This window comes from Onychomys torridus, chromosome 8 (assembly GCF_903995425.1).
Source record: "Onychomys torridus chromosome 8, mOncTor1.1, whole genome shotgun sequence".
NCBI classification, from domain to species: Eukaryota; Metazoa; Chordata; class Mammalia; order Rodentia; family Cricetidae; genus Onychomys; species Onychomys torridus.
Window position 1 is genome coordinate 48,977,864 of NC_050450.1, and position 16,086 is coordinate 48,993,949.

The 16,086-nt window shown below is 51.6% G+C and overlaps 1 protein-coding gene across 1 annotated transcript; it reads right to left on the bottom strand.

Moving 5' to 3' along the window:
- Positions 1–5,846: 5,846 nt before the first annotated feature.
- Positions 5,847–15,884, bottom strand: Natd1 (N-acetyltransferase domain containing 1). The gene is made up of 3 exons (XM_036196432.1): positions 15,694–15,884; positions 9,500–9,618; positions 5,847–8,796 (listed from the first exon to the last, which is right to left on the bottom strand). The coding sequence occupies exons 1-3, from the start codon at positions 15,788–15,790 to the stop codon at positions 8,680–8,682; spliced, it is 333 nt and encodes a 110-aa protein (XP_036052325.1). The 5' UTR covers positions 15,791–15,884; the 3' UTR covers positions 5,847–8,679.
- Positions 15,885–16,086: the final 202 nt, after the last annotated feature.

Below are 16,086 nucleotides of genomic sequence, written 5' to 3' on the forward strand. Positions count from 1 at the left end.
AGAACCCTGAGAATTCTGGGTGTGGGGCTTTGTTCTTAGAAGGTTGGCACAAGCAGGCAGGCAACCAGACTTTAAAGACACCATTGTAAGTTGTCAAGAACAGGCTAGAGAAAAACCACATCAAGGCTAATGTAGAGAAAAAGCTATGTCAGAGAAAGACTAGATGGCCCTCCTCATCCTCAATTCATGTAACAGGAGACTGGAGACAAGCCAGTGTTACAGAGACATGGGAGAGGCAGATCCTGTGTAAATAACCTATAAAGGGTCCTGGTCTCAGGGCCAGCACTTTGGAGGCATTTGGAAGCATGTATCGTTGGTATAGTCCTTGGTTCTCAGACACAAGAATCTGGAATTCAGTGCCCTCTAAACTCAGATCCATGCTTGTGACAAAAGTAAAATGTAAGATACTAGCTTTAAAAAAAAGAGTTAATAACATAGGTCTCTGGTAAAATTACATGGAGTAAGCTTACCTATATTCTGTGTGACTGCTTGTTGGAATTACATCTCCTATAATTTCCATTATGAAAAAAGAGTAATTTGGCAAACATTAAGATATACACACAGAGAGATTTTAAAATAGAATTTAATTAATTTATTTTATGTGTATGGGTATTTTTTAGCATTTATTTATTTATTTTTAATTTTGCTTTTTTTTTTTTTTGAGACAAGGTTTCTTTGTGTAGCCTTGGCTGTCCTGAAACTAGCTCTGTGGACCAGACTATACTCGAATTCACAGAGACCTGCTTGTGTAGTGGATAGCCATCCCAGCATTGGCCTGGAAGTTCCAACCCCCATTGAGGCTTCGGTAATGGTCACACCCACAAGGCGGGGCGGAGGAGGAAGCGGAAGACCCAAGACCAATATCTGGTGCCCAACGTGGGGCATGAACCCACGACCCTGAGATTAAGAGTCGATATTGGTGAAATTATTAAGGCCACTCCACGTAGTTAAAAGGGAGGTTTATTTTGTGGGGTAACTTACAAATGAAGGGATAGATTGTAGGGTCTGGCAAAGGTATGGCGCAGTCTGGCAGTGTTCTCTGGAGAACTCTGCTCAGTCTACCTCCTGTGTCCAGCGTCCCCAAACCAAGAGAGCGTGCCTCTCCTCTCTATCTTGGGTCTTCTGCTTCCTCCTCCGCCCTGCCTTGTGGGCGTGACCATTACCGAAGCCTCAATGGGGGTTGGGACTTCCAGGCCAATGCTGGGATGGCTACCCACTACACTCCTGAGTGCTGGAATTAAAGGTCTGTGCTAACCACTTGCAGCTATCTCCCTTTCTTTTTTAAAAGATTTAGTTATGGGCTGGAGAGATGGCTCAGAGGTTAAGAGCCCTGACTGCTCTTCCAGAGATCCTTGAGTTCAAGCAATTCCCAGCAACCACATGGTGGCTCACAACCATCTGTAATGAGATCTGATTCCCTCTTCTGTATACATAATAAATAAATAAATCTTTAAAAAATAGATTTAGTTATTATTTTTATTTTATGTGTATATAGGTGTTTTGCCTGCATACATGTCTGTGTATCAGCACATGCCTAGTGCCCTTGGAGGGCAGAAGAGGAGTTTAGACTAGAGTTACCAGCATTAGGTGCCATGTGGGTTCTGACAATAGAAGAACCTGGGTCCTCTGCAACAGCAATGCATGCTCTAAACTGCTGAGCCATCTCTCCAGCACCCATCCCACCCACTTAAGAGACAGGGTCTCACTATGCAGTCCTTGTGGGCCTGGAGCTTCCTAGGTAGACCAGGCTGGCCTCGAACTCACAGAGATCTGCCTGGCTTTGCCTTCCGAGTGCTGGGATTAAAGGCATGCACCACCATCGCCCGGCCAAAAACCAATTCTTTTGTGTATTTATTCGAGAGAGTGGCTGTGGAGTGCATCGGATCCCTGCTGGGGTGGGGGTGGGGTGGAGGCATCTGACCACAGAACCTGGGAACTGTTCGGCCTTGGCAGCCAAATCCTTTGCGATCTTATTGAATGTTCTTCCAAGTTTTCTAAGGTTGGCATACGGAGTACCTACCAAAGGCTCTGGTATTGAAAACATCCCCAGTCCATGGTGCTCTTGGGAGGTGGGAGGACCTTTAAGTGGTGGAGCCTAGTGGAAGTGAGGTCACTGCTGCTGTGACATTGAAAGCGATATCAGGACCCTCCATGTTATTATTTCCTGGCCATAAAGTAAGTGCTGTGTTAATACGCTTCCTGCCATTGCCATCCAAGACTCCAGCCTAGAAGCAATGAATCTACAACATCATGGTTTTGGACTTCGAAAATCATGAGCTAAAATAAGCCATCACTTACAATTATCTCTGTGGAAATCGAACACAGAGGCTGTTAGTAGTTCACTTTTCCAACACTGGTAGGCCAAACCCTGCCTACACTCCTTCTTGTTTATACACTGTGACTTGCATGAGCCACACACTCATTCATCCATCTACTCGTTTACCCACCTGTCCATCTATCCATCCTTTTGTCCATTTATCTACCTGTCCATCCCCTCATCTACCCATTTAACTATTCCCTATTTATCCATCTACCTACCTGTCCATCCATCCACTCATCCATCTGTCCAGCCATCTATTCATCACTCCATCCAATAGATAGTTTGTACATTATGTATATGCTGGACACTGATCTAGATGCTGTGATGTCTCAGTAAGAGAAAGAGAAGCACCAGGCGGTGGTGGCACACACCTTTAATTCCAGCACTTGGGAGGCAGAGCCAGGCGGATCTCTGTGAGTTCGAGGCCAGCCTGATCTACAGAGCGAGATCCAGGACAGGCACCAAAACTACAAGGAGAAACCTTGTCTTGAAAAAACTAAGAGAGAGAGAGAGAGAGAGAGAGAGAGAGAGAGAGAGAGAGAGAGAAGCAATCTGTGAGTTGTGTAGTGCTTGTTTGCAATCAAAGCACTTGGGAGGCTGAGGCAGGAGGATTAGGAATTAAAAGGCCCCAACAACAAAGCAGTTTTGAGCCCCCCTCCCAAAAGTTGTAAGACTGTGTCACAAAACAAGGAAAACAAAGCGCAGAAGAGAGAATGCAGGCTCCCACTGCTGGGCGGGGATGGCATTCCAGCAGAAAGAGACAGTGGATTGGATGACAAAGAAGACAAAAGAACTTAGATAATGTATAAGAAGAAATGGAGGCTTGGGGATGCAGAGCAGGGTGCGGGAGTCAGGAGAGGAGGCTGCAGCAATTTAAATGAGGGTGGAAGGATGGAAAGAAAGTCTCATGGAGAAGGAAACAGCCGGGTCCAGGCCTGAAGGTGTGGAGAAGACTGTGACCATACTCGGCTCTCTCTACACCATGGGCAGAGGAGTCAGCATGAACAAAGACCCCAAGGCAGAACAGGAGGTTTCTGGGAAACTGAGATGGAACAGTAATGAGGAGACAGTCAGAGGAAGGCCTCTAGGTTATTTAGGCACAAACCATCCTTTAAACCTCCCCTCCTCCTTTAGACAGGGTCTCAGAGATCCACCTGTCTTGAGGGCGGGGACCAAAGGTGTGTGCCACCACACCAGGCTCATGTCCTTTAAGAAAACCATCTAGGTCCTCAGATAGGAGCTGTGCTCATGTGTAGACATGGGCAGTCCCTCTACAGTTTCAGCCTGTGTACCTTCTCAGGACTTACCCCAGGAACTAGCAGATCCCAGGAAGATGGAGTCTCATCTGTCCTGGTTACCTGGTTACTCACTGATGCTGCCTTGTGGACAACCCTGGACCTCAGAGGGACAGCAACCAGTAAGCAATGAAGGTTCCCCTTAGCTTGCAAGAGGCCGATACATGGTTCTGGGTTGAATTTGAAATATCTCTTTCAGGGTCCTGTTTTGAACACTTGGAATCCTGCTGGTAGCACCATTTTTTTTGCAGGCTGTGGGTGTGACTTGGCTAGTAGAATAGGAACTCTGAAGGTCATCAGAGCACATGCAGGGCAGTAAACTTGGAGTTGTAGGGGGTCCGGCTGGTGAGATTTGGTACATTCCTGAATTAGGGAGAAGGGCGTGAGATCCCTGAGTGTTCAGCCCCTTACTGTGCAGGTGATGAGGGGGCTCCCCGACATTCACACTGTGAGCTTCTCTATGACATCATGCTGCCATGAGCTGCCATGGCTTCCTCACTATGGTGGGCTGACCCCTATGAAATGGAGTCAGAAGTTTTTCTTCTGTTGTTTCTATGAGATGTTTTGGTTATAGTGACAAACTGATATACATGTGATGCCTGCTTTCCTGAGTTCATCAGCAGATAAAACACAAAAACTCTGATTCTCAAAGAGGATCTCAAACTTGAGGCCAGTCTGGGCAACATTGTGCCATCCTATTTAAAAAAAAACGGTGTTCGTGAGAGGCTCCCACTCTCCTCAGTCTGGTTGGGATTCCCTCATCATGTTTCTCCCGAAGGAAGTTGACCTTTAGGAACAAACCTTCCAGGCTCTTGGCCAGGCCTTGTGGATCCTACCTCTTAATCCATAAATTTACCAGTCACTAGTCAGGTCTCTGCCTAGCTCCATTCTTCCTGGCTCAAGTGTGTTCCCTGGACCTTTGAGATAAACTGCTCCAAACAAGGAAGCTGTGACGTCAGTAGTGCCGGGGTCTGTGCCTGCTGGGTCTGCACAGACAGCGGGTGAACTGATCTGTGAGGTCCATTTTTCTCTGGTTTACTGTTAAGGAGGGAGGATCCTGGCGATGGAACCAAGAGCCTTATGCATGCTGAGCAAATGCTCTACCCATTAGGCTTTGCGGTATCAGCAGACTGGCGTCACTGCTTCACCTGATTGTCAGAAGGGGCTGCTGTAACCCACTCCTGCCAGGGCCTTAGCTGGTAAGTTCTCAGTTTCTGTTGGTGGGGCAGGGAGGCAAAAGGAGTAGCCTTGCTCTGAGGGGGTCTAATGTGGGGACAAGAGTGGTGCACTCCTGGAATTTGTTGTTCAGCAAGGAGAAACCTTGGCCACTGTGTGATTATGGCATTTGAGGACTCTGTCCCTCCAACCTCAGTGTAACAACTTTAATAGTTCTGAGTTTTTTTTTTGAGACAGGATTTGTTTAGTACTGGCTGTCCTGGAACTCACTCTGTAGACCAGGCTAGCCTTGAACTAACAGAGATCTGCCTGCCTCTGTTTCCCAAAGTGCTGGGATTAAAGGCATGCACCACCACAGTCCAGCTGAGAATTTTAAGGTTTTTTTTAAAGTTCTCTGCCCTAAATCCTACATAGATTCATTTTCCCCGATAGCTGATGTCACTGCTGGTAGCTGGAAACAGTTGCCTAAAGCTGTGAACAGGGATTGCTGATCTGTCTCCCTGAAGCTGGATCTCAGGAATGATCCCATTGCTGGGAAAATGATCCCCTGAAAACTCACATGTGGTGCAACATATACCAGAAAGACCATGCACTGCCGTTCAAGCCCCAACAGCGGGGAAAGGTGGGAACTTTAAGAGGTTTCTAGGTCATGAGGGCTCAGCCCTTAGGCATGGGCTAAGCATTATTGCATCATTACTGTAAAAGGAGTCTGGACATGCTCCCTTGCTCTTCTGCTGCCTGTCACAAATGGTGCAGCAAGAAGCCAGGTGTGGCCCTTGACTTTAGACTCTCTAGCCTGGGGAATCCTAGAACCAAACCAATGTTCTTTACAGAATATTCAATCCTGGTTCTGCTGTGACATCACTCAGTAGACTAATACACAAATGCTGCAGTGATCACCTGCTTTGAAAACAAAGCCTGAAAGACCGCCACATGCGGCTGCAGTCAGAGCTTCCCAGCTGGTCTGGGGCACAGTGACTGAGGACAATACTGAAGACGACAGAAAAACCACCATCAACTTTCATCCCAAGGCACTGAAAGAACCAGAGAGCAACTCTGACAACCAGAAAAGCATCTTTAATATCTTGAAGCCATAGGACACAGCTGAAACCCCTAAATGTGATCCTAGAGGTTGCAGTTAAAAGTCAACTGCCAGCCTCGCGGGATCTCGTGTATGAAACATAGGGCATTGAGCTGGAAGTAGGACCCTGAGTAAAAGGACTTGTGGGAGGTCTCGAACCAGCCCAAGTCCTGATCTGAGGAACAATAGGTGAGTGGCCTGGTGCTCCAGGGGAGTGTTCCTGTTCTCAAGCCAGACTTCTGGATATTGGCCATGTACCTTATAATTCAAGACAGAGCCCTATCTCAGTCCTTCAAAGGAATAAGGGAATTGCTAAAAATTTTATCTATGTATTACTGATGTCATTTGTCTCCCAAAGTAGACATCTGACCATAATACATGAGCTAGGAACCATCTAGGGGACAGGGACTAGTTTTGGATCCTGGGCTGTCTAGCTGTGTGGGTTGCAGGCTGGTTATCCCTTCAATCTGTCCCTGTCCCTTCATCTGCAAAACAGGCCTAATAACTGGTGTCTCTGGGGATTTCCATGAGAACTAAAGTGGGGGTAAACCACAAGGAGCTGCAACTGCTGTGCCTCTTTCTCAGTTCACTAGCTACCCAAGTCTGTGGGTTAGGTCCCACTAAGGAGGTGCTCACATGAGCAGATTCCCTATTTACCAATGTTGGGCCAGGAATCGACAAATGACCAACTTCAGGGCAAAGAGCAGCAGCTTGTGTCAGAGGCTAGTGTGGCACCATGACCTCTTCTAGGAATCCCTGTAAAGCTGCTGCCTAGGCAAGGAGAAGGGACGAAGATGGCAAAGTTATCCAGACCTGGGCTGGGATCCTGATGCTAATTACCACTATTGTGCTGGGAGACCTCAGTCAGGCCATGGCAGCCTTCAGAGCCTAGACTCCCCTCAAGTGGGGCTGTCCCACTATGCAGGTAGTACTGAGGACCAAGAAACAGGCTGGACACCAGGGAGGACTGCCTCCTACACAATCTATTTCCCCTTATTCCTTCACTCTGGGGCTCCCTGACCTCGCTGTGCCTCAGTCTTTTATTAGTTACCAACAGGATCATGCAACGTGTTCAAAAGTCAGAAAAGTGAGGGGGATGTAGGTCCCAAGACCAGCCTTGGCCCAGGTACTACTGGTGGCAGGTTCAGAGTAGAAAGGCACATGAGTTACTGCCTGTGTAGACTGGGCAAGGAAGAGAAATCCCAGGTGAGATCTGACTGCAGCACAGACCTACTGAAGGAACACAAACCTAGAGTGACCAGTGCCTAACCACGTGGCTCCTGGAGTGAGCTGGGACATGGAGCCAGTGTTGGGGGTAGGGTGGGAAGGCAGATGGGGTAGCACCAGAGTGGCCCAGTTGGGCAGTATTGGCCAAGAGGAAGAGGCAGAGATATGGTTATTGCTACACCGCAAGGTGGGAAGCCTCTGGGCACGGGCAGTGGAACTTTAAAGTTGCCAAGGCAGCGAGACTGCTCAGGCCACCTGCAGGGACTCGAAACAAGTCCACTCAGGAAGCCCAGCCACTCTTCTTGGGTCCACATGACTCAGGACCCTCATTCAAGTATTGTGTTGTAGACACACTGCCACCACAGCTGGCAGAATACTGACAGCAATGTCTTCCTAGAGGCTCAGGGTTTGTCTGGACCCTGAAAAGAGTCCCTGGCAGACAGAGAAGGGCAGGGGAGGTATGCTGAGTTATCCTGGAATTCTAGGAGGGTAGAAAAGGGGCAACAAGAACAGGGTAAGAGCCAGGGGTGCAGGAGGTAGGGAGATGCTGAGGGTGGGGACCATAAGGATCCATGCCCATGACTGCAGTGGTGAGTGAGGCTCAGGATTCCAAGCTTAAGGATTCCCAGGCGGGAAGTATGGCCTCCTGGTCCAGATGTCAGCACTCCTGAAGAGTAGGAAGGTGTCTGGAGTGGCCTAAGCAGCCATGGGGAGATAACCAGAAGCCAGGAGCACAAGAGAAGATATAAAATGGATTTTGTGTGCCACTCTCCCACCCTTCTCCAAAGTGACCCACAAGAAAGGCCTGGCAGTGCAGCTGGAAGGCCAGAGAGGGCCAAGGGACTGCACTGCTCGGCAGACCCACACTATCCTCGGAACTGGCTCCAGCAGATGGATCCACGGGAAGGCAGACCCTCAGACAGGGACCTTGTTTCCTTGTAGAACCCACACGAGAAGCCAAACAGTGTGGGTAACCAAAGAGAGGAAGGTGTTCACTGTCACTTGCCCTGTCTCTGTGCTCGTGTGTTGGTGTGCATGCCCACGGATGGGCCTGGGCCAGAGCTCTCTCACACACCAGGATCGGCTGCCCTCTGCTGCCACTCCACTGCCTGTGCCACGGCACAGAAGTCTGAGAAAGAGAAAGGGTTAGCACTGGCAGCGGCTAAGGCTTGGCACCCCCACCTTGGGAAGCTGGCACATAGGGTTCCTGTTGTTCTTCTTGGCTCCAGGAACACCCTCCTCATTTGCAGAAAGGACACAGCTCCAGGAGGTGGTGCCAGGGACTCGACCTCACCCTCTTGCTGATCTGAGCAGGGACCCAGTAGCCAGGCTAGAGGGGATGTGCAGCTGGCAGGAGGAGGGCCTCGGCCACTTGGCCTGCCCTTCATCCCACTCTGGATATCCACACATCCTCAGCCAGCAGCTGGTCCCCAGAATCCTGGATGAGGGCTGCGGATGAGTGTCCTTGCAAAAATAACTCTGAGCCTGTCCCCATGGGAACAGGTTCCTGAGAGCACATGAGCTGGCTGAGGCCCACGTGGAAGGCCCACAGGGTGCACTCCTGCACACAGTGGCCAGGGTCATGGCTGTAGGCGCTCCAGGTACTGTGGCAGGGGGTTCTCCTTGACGTACTTCTGGATGTACCAGCAGGTGAGATGGGCCTTCAGGTCTTCCTCCACCACGAAGTCCAAGGCAGCCTGGTTAGCAAAGAGAGAACAGTTGTTAAAAGTTGCAGCTTGCTTGGGGACTGTGGCCCATTGTGGTCTATGGTAGCCATCAGCTTTCTGTTATTTCCCCATGTTCCCCAAGTGGCTATTCTCCCGTTTTGCCTAGGTCAGTGTGTCTTGAGTTCCCTCCCTGGTAACTGGGTTAACTCACAGCGACCAGCTCGTGGCCAAGTCCTGTGTGTAAGGGCACGAGGCCCAGGAAGCCCCACAGGGAGGGACTGGGAAACCAGCAGAGGGCTCCACCAGAAGCACAGGGGTAGTGGCTGCACCCAGAAGTCATTCTTTGTTTTACCGTACTTTGTCCTCAGGCAGCCTGGGATTTTCAAGTGCCTCAGAGAGGCAGGTGAAGGTGGAGGACCTGGGCATGAGCCCACTGACTTGTACACTTCATTCACTTTGCATCATCAGGGCTTACTAAACAAGTATTGCATGCCAAGTCCTGGTCCCAAGATGGAGGCAGGCTGTGGGGACGCTATGCTCAAAATAATAGACCTGCTACAGAAGGCCTAGGAGCATGATAAGCAGTGTTCAAAGCTCTCCCTTTGCCAACTACAAACTTTTGACCAGACGGGCCTGTGAAGCTGTGGTCTAGACACAAACTAGAGTTAGCCACTAGTCAATCTTCCCTGCAAGGGGAGGGTGACAGCTGTGTCCTGGTCTGTATCCATCCTACCTTGGCCAGGTGCTTGGCAATGCCACGCCCACGGTAAGCATCTGGGACCTCTGTGTGCTGCAGGTCTACGATCCGCTTGCCCACATACTCATAGAGCAGGACAGCCCGGTCATGACATCCTGGAGCAGGGGATACAAACAACTGAGGTGTGGACTCCAGGGGTCCTCAGAGCTATTCCTGGCAATCCCAGGTGTGGAGGATAGGGTAAAGTATAGTATCTGGATCCAGACTACAGTGAGGTACCTCAGTTTCCATATCCCCAGAAGAGGGCACGATGGCATTCCTTAGAGGGCTGTCTGTAGGGTTCAATGGGGCATTCTCTGCACCAGGCTGAACGTGGTGCCAACACCACACAACCACCCACAGCCCTTGCTGCTGTCATTCTTAGCTAACCCCTCCCTACGTCCAGCACAGGCACAACAGAGCCCAACGAACCCATGACTTCAGTGGAGGAGGAAGAAGGAGGCACTATCAGTCCGAGAACAAGTCCTGCCCAGTCCCAGCCAAGACTCATGCTGAATCACCGCCCAAGGCACCAACATCAGGCATAGAAAGCAGGCACAAATGGTTATCCACCCTCCCAGCCCTGCCACAAGAGTTCACCAGCCTACCAAGAATCCTGCTGGCAAATGTTCCCAGGAAGTTGCCCTAATCACAGCTTTTTCTGTTCTCTGACTGCCTAGCTACTCATCCGGGCAATGTTTATTGAGCTGCCAACACTTTTCAGGTGCTGGGTATACAGAGAGGAACAAGGCTCTGCCCTCAGGACTAAGGGAGGAGAGAGAAACAAGCAAGTAGTGTATAAAGTATCAGCAGGGGAATGGGTGTGAGAAAGCTGGCTGGGGAGATGCTCCAGCAGGAACAGCTGTGCAAAGAAAGGCTGAGGCAGGCAGGAGAATGCAATGCCTTTATGAGGGACAGTGAGGATGCTGGCGAGGCTAGCTAGAGTGGACCAAGGGAGCGGGAAGTAACAGGGGCAGGGCCCCCAGTGCCTTCTTGGCCATCATGAACTAGGTCCTCAGTAGAGGGATGGAAGGTAACTTGGGGTTTCCCCAGAACCCTCTGGCTGCTGTGTGACAATAATCAAGGGCAAAAGATCCAATGCAGCAGCTGCCTTAGTCCTGGTGGGAAGAGGAGGCCAGACTCTTCCAAAGGTTTCAGCTTTGGAGCACTTGCTAGCAGCTGGGGTGTGCTCAATGAGCAAAGAAGCCAAAGGCAAACCCAACCTTTTTTATTTAAAGGGACTACCTGTGTATGAAAGAGATGCTCAAGCTGGCACCGGGGAGAGGTAGCCAGCATGGCAGAGGGTGCCAGAGGGCTTCAGGACAAAGTCTATCAGCTGGCTCTACTTTTTTTTTTTTTTTTTTTTTTGAGACAGGGTTTCTCTGTGTAGCTTTGGAGCCTATCCTGGACTAGCTCTGTAGACCAGGCTGGCCTTGAACTCACAGAGATCCACCTGCCTCTGCCTCCCGAGTGCTGGGATTAAAGGTGTGCGCCACCATTGTCCGGCTCCCTTCATGTATTTTAACTTCCAAACTAGCTGCATTTTAAATGTTCAAACTTTCATGTGCCAGAGAATCAGCTCCTACATGCTGCCTGGGTCCCCTGCCTGTACCAGGTGTCACAAGGGAAATGAGGGGCAGGCACAGTAGAGTCAATCCCACACACTCGCCAGGCACCTTCAAGGGTTCTGCCCTCAGTGTACTCAAGCCTCCCCAAGTTCCAGGAGGAAGACTAGGATTCACTAGCTCATTTCCAGAGCTAACCTCCTGAGATTCAAGTTATGCAGTTGCACAGGGGCTGAAGGTAGAGTGTAACCCAGTAACCCACCCTCCAAGCTCCACTCTGGTCTTTTCTTCTGAGACAGGGTCTCACTGGAGCCCAAGCTGGCCTAGAACCCAGAGTGCTGCCATTATGGACATGCATCACCTCAGCCATCCTCAAGTGCTTTGTTTCCTCTTCTTCCCACTTCCAGACTAGGATGCTCCTCTCAGCAGGGCCACAAGTGCCATGGCCTTCCCCTGTGCTGAAACCTCCCTCCTTACATTGATCTGTTCTAGGGCTGTGCCCATTCCCTGACCAAGGCCCAGCCGTGACCACCACAGCCACCCCCTGTAGCTGCAAGACATGGGACCCAGGTCTGATTCTGCACTTGCTGGGGTCAATCAAGCTCATCAGAGATGGGAGTGCAGAGAGAAGCTATTGTAGGACTGACCTGGTTCCCGGGAGATCCGCCCATCTGTCCTGACCTTGCACTGTGTTCTGGCAGTGTTTGGAGAACTAGGTGAGAAGACAGGCAGAGAACAAAACCGATACAGCACTCCTTCACATTTTAGTAGGGAGACACAAATGACAGGATTCTCAGGAGATTGGCAGAGAGCAGAGAAGGGGTAGGAGGCAGGGTGGGGACTGTTATCAGAAAGAGGATAGCTGGCTTGCCTGGTGGTGTGTGACACACGCCTTTAATCCCAGCACTTGGGAGGCAGAGCCAGGCAGATCTCTGTGAGTTTGAGGCCAGCCTGGTCTACAGAGAGAGACCCAGGACAGGCACCAAAACTATACAAAGAAACCCTGTCTTGACCCCCACCCCCCCCAAAAAAAAAGAATATCTGGCTCTTGTGCAAAAGACCTGAAGGAGTGAGGGACACAGGACCCTTTGGTGTGAGAAGTCCAGGTAGTGAGTGCAGCAGAAGCAAAGTCCTCATGATGCTCAGAATGACAAGGAAGCCAGAGTGGCTGGCCTGAGTGCGTAAGGGACAGGCAGTGTAGGGAACCAGGTGATGGAGACCCTAGGGCCAACAAAAGACCAGCTTATGCTCCCAGCAGTTTTGGGGGGCAGGACTGAGTTCTTGCAAACTTGCTAGTGTCTTCAGTCTCTTCCTGCTCGCAATCCCATGGAGCCTACTTAGCCTATGAGCAACCCTGGGATATCAGAGTGATTCTCTCTCTGCCTAGGCCTTTGGTGTCTGGTGGTCAGGACAGTCACCACCTTGTCCTCATAATCCCCAGGGTAGACACCCAGGAAATATCTGTCAAAAACCTGCTTCTTCCTACCAGATGCATTCTGAGACTGGAGGCTGACTAGTGGCATATGGCAGCCCCAAGGCCTAGCCCCTATGCCTTTAGCGGGATCCCCAGAGAACAGCCATGTAAGTCCCCAGCAGGTGTCTGCTTAAGGCCTGCAGAAGTACATGGGCTTGCTTTCAGATGTGCCAGCAGGCTCCAGCCACACCCTAACTGTAGTCCCTCCCTACAACAGCCACTAAGTGTTTGGTTAGCTGCTTGCTGATCTTCCCACTTGCCACATCTACACCCAGGGCTTCCCACCTTCTTATTCTAGGTGTTCCTTCATTAGGGGCTTCTCCTGTCTGCCCACCGTCATGGGACAGAATGCACACGGGGCACTGCCAGCTATAACAACTCCCAACACTCATGCAGTGGACAAGTGGTCCTACTACCTGGATTAGTGGTGACACAGACTCAGTCTAGGCTAGGCTCCGAATGCCCCAGACCTCAGGCAAGCATGTTGGGGACAGTCCTAGGCACCCAGGAACTGGAGGAACCAGCTGGGCTCAGTTCTAATCCTGTCTTCCCACTTGCAAAGCAGGGCGTAGAGAGATTCTGAGAGGGATCTGAGTGAGCCTTCTTGCAACAAGTAGCTGTCCCAGAGGCTAGAAAGCTGGCTCAGCTAACTAAGAGGGCTTTCTGCTCTTACAGAGGACTCTCAGTTCCTAGCACGCATGTCTGGAAGCTCCCACCTGCCTGTAACTCCAGCTGCAGGATCTGATGCCCTCTTTTGACCTCTACAGACACTGGAATACATGTCATGTATGCGCGCGCGCGCGCACACGCACACACACACACACACACACACACAATCTTTAAAACACATAAAGGTAAGAAAGAGAAGGCAAGGAAGGGGCTGGAGGCTGGGGCCTGAGCTAACCTCCTCCAACCTTTAGATGACAGCCCTCAGCAGACAACCTGAGGTTCCATTCTGGACTAGCTGTCCACCAGTCGTGCCTTGGTCTCTCACCGATTCAACAGTGGCCGCACAGCCCGCGTTTCAGAACTTCCATCCAGGGGTCACATATACCCGAGTTCCAGTCTTCTCTCACATTTTCCTGTCAGCAGGCTCTCTCCATGCTTCCTGTCACATCTGCTCAGGACTTAAGACATTTCTTCCCACCCCTGCTCACAGGGCTTGGACTAGTGTGGTAGCCAGCTCCGAGCACCCATTACCATGCCCCATAGTATGCTCTCCACCAGCCCAGCCTCAGGGCTCTTGGTCCATGTCACCTGTCCTCTTTTCAGGGCATTTTCAGGAACCCACAGTGCTCAGGGCCCAAGTCACACAAGTTAACATTTCCGTGCTATACTATCCGTCCCCGTGAACTCTCAGGCTCACCGTGCCTGCCAGGCTGCTCTATCCATGCACTGCTCCCGGCTGCTCTGAATACACAATGGGCACCACAGGGCCTTTGCTCTCAGCTGCTGTTTGCACATGGTGCCCTCTTAGGTGCCTTCTTGCCCCTTCCAGGTCTTTTAAAGACACCTGCTTGGAACCTGATGCTAAAGGACAGCCCTGTCCCAGTGTCACTTCTCTCAGATGCCTTTGTTTTATAAGGTATTATGTAATTTATCTGAGACCCATCTCCCCCTCTAGACTGTCAGGCCCACAAATCCTGGGCATCTTAAGAGTGCCGGTAAACAGCAGGTACTCAGTAAACACGAGTGGAATGAATCCTGGTTGGCGCAGGCTCTGCAGTAGGAGCGGAGGTGGGGCTGCCCGCCTCTAGCCACCCTGTCTCCCTAGGGCATTTGAGGTTAGCAACAGGGCAGCAGGTTCCAGAAGGGTTCATTTTAAAACTATAGTCTGCTCACAGCCATCACTGGAGTGTATCCTCTTGACTGGACCCATTTGGGAGAGAAAGGAAGAAGCAGCCGAGGGTTCCCCACTTTTCTCTTTGTGGATCTAATAGGCCTCCGGAGTCATCTGGAGAATCACAGCCCCCCCTGGAACTCAGAAAACTTCAGAAAAGAGGTTCTGAAAAAAACCTCAGATAAAAAACCTCAAGCTGAAAAAAACCTTAAGTGACCAGGGCCAAGTGTCACCGCCAGCTGAGCCACCACCAGCATGACGACAGGACTTGTTTCTCTAGGAAAAAGGCATGGCATAGAGGCAGCTGGGCCCAGATTTGAATATGACTCTGGTCTTGTTAAGACTGGGCAAGTCACTTCCTGAGCTCCTGCCTCAGTTTACTCATGTGTAATGTGGGGCAGAATGTCACAACACAGGAAGTAACAGCTGCCTCCACTGTAGTTAGGTGGCACAAATGGGAGACCAGGCCTCTTCTGCTTGTGACCAAGTGCCAGTGCGGTCGGTCACAGGAGGCTGGCTCAGTAAGTCAGGACAGGCTGCTCAGTACCTTCGCTGCTGTACAACTTAATGGCCGACTTCACACAAGTGCGTCCCTTCAAAACTGGCGCAGTGGCCTCTAAGTTAAGTCACGGACGTGCCCAGGGGGCCCAGCTGGGAGGGGTGGGCTACAAAGAACTCAAAGTCCCGTATTTCACAATCACTTCCAACCCCTAGTATCAATGGGAAGAGTGTTGGTCTGCTGGTACAAACGCTACAGAAGATGAGGCCTTGACCTAGCTAGCTGCCTGGTTTAAAAAGTAGCCATTTACCTATGTTTATCAGAGCTTGCTGTGCACCAAATGTGTCATTCTGAACCTTTACTGCCACAGTATCTCATCCTCACTGCCCAGCCAAAACAGTGTTCACTACAGCTTTCCCCACTGCAGATCCCAAGAGTCCGAGACACACATCGACTGGGTAAGTTGGCTAACATCTCAGAGCCACCTACCCACCTCCTCCTCCAGGCCACAAGTTCCCTGGGTTATGCCCCAGGCCCGCGCAGGCTCCTCCAGGGCGGCAGGAAGCAACCGAACACCCGGAGGGGCGGCAGGCCAACCAGCGACCTGCTCTCTGGGATCCAGGGTGGCAGCCCTCCGTCCGCGGTGCCGGAAACCGGCGGCAGCGCTAGCAGGTGCGGGCTGCCCGGGCGGGCGCGCTCTGGCGGTGCCTGTCGGGGTTCGGGAACCCTCCCGCCCCGGGATCCGTCCGCCCGCAGGTCCCGCCCCGTCCCGCCCGCCCGCGCGCGCGCGCGCAAACAAAGGCAGCGCGGTACCGTTGAGGCGCACGGAGAACTGGCGGCGTTGGCGGTCGTGTTCCACGCGGATGGGGCCGCCCTGCTCCAGCGCGCTCGGCGGGGCCGCATGCGCCATCGCGCGCGCCGAGACTGGGGACCGCGGGCCGCAGCGAACTGACTCTCGGGCGGCGCGGGCCGGGGAAGGGGGCGGGGCCGGAAATCAGCTGTGAGTCACGTGCGCCGCGCGCACGGTCTGTTTGGATACATTCCTGGCGTGTCTTAAAGGGGCCGCGCGGCGCGTTTCTCTCGCGGCACCAACGATAATGTGCTGGCCCTTCAAGGGTGCCGATTGTCCTCGCGTTTACCCCAGATGCATCTCTAGGACCCACACGGACCCATCTGAAAAACACGTAACGAACCTATGGGGCAACT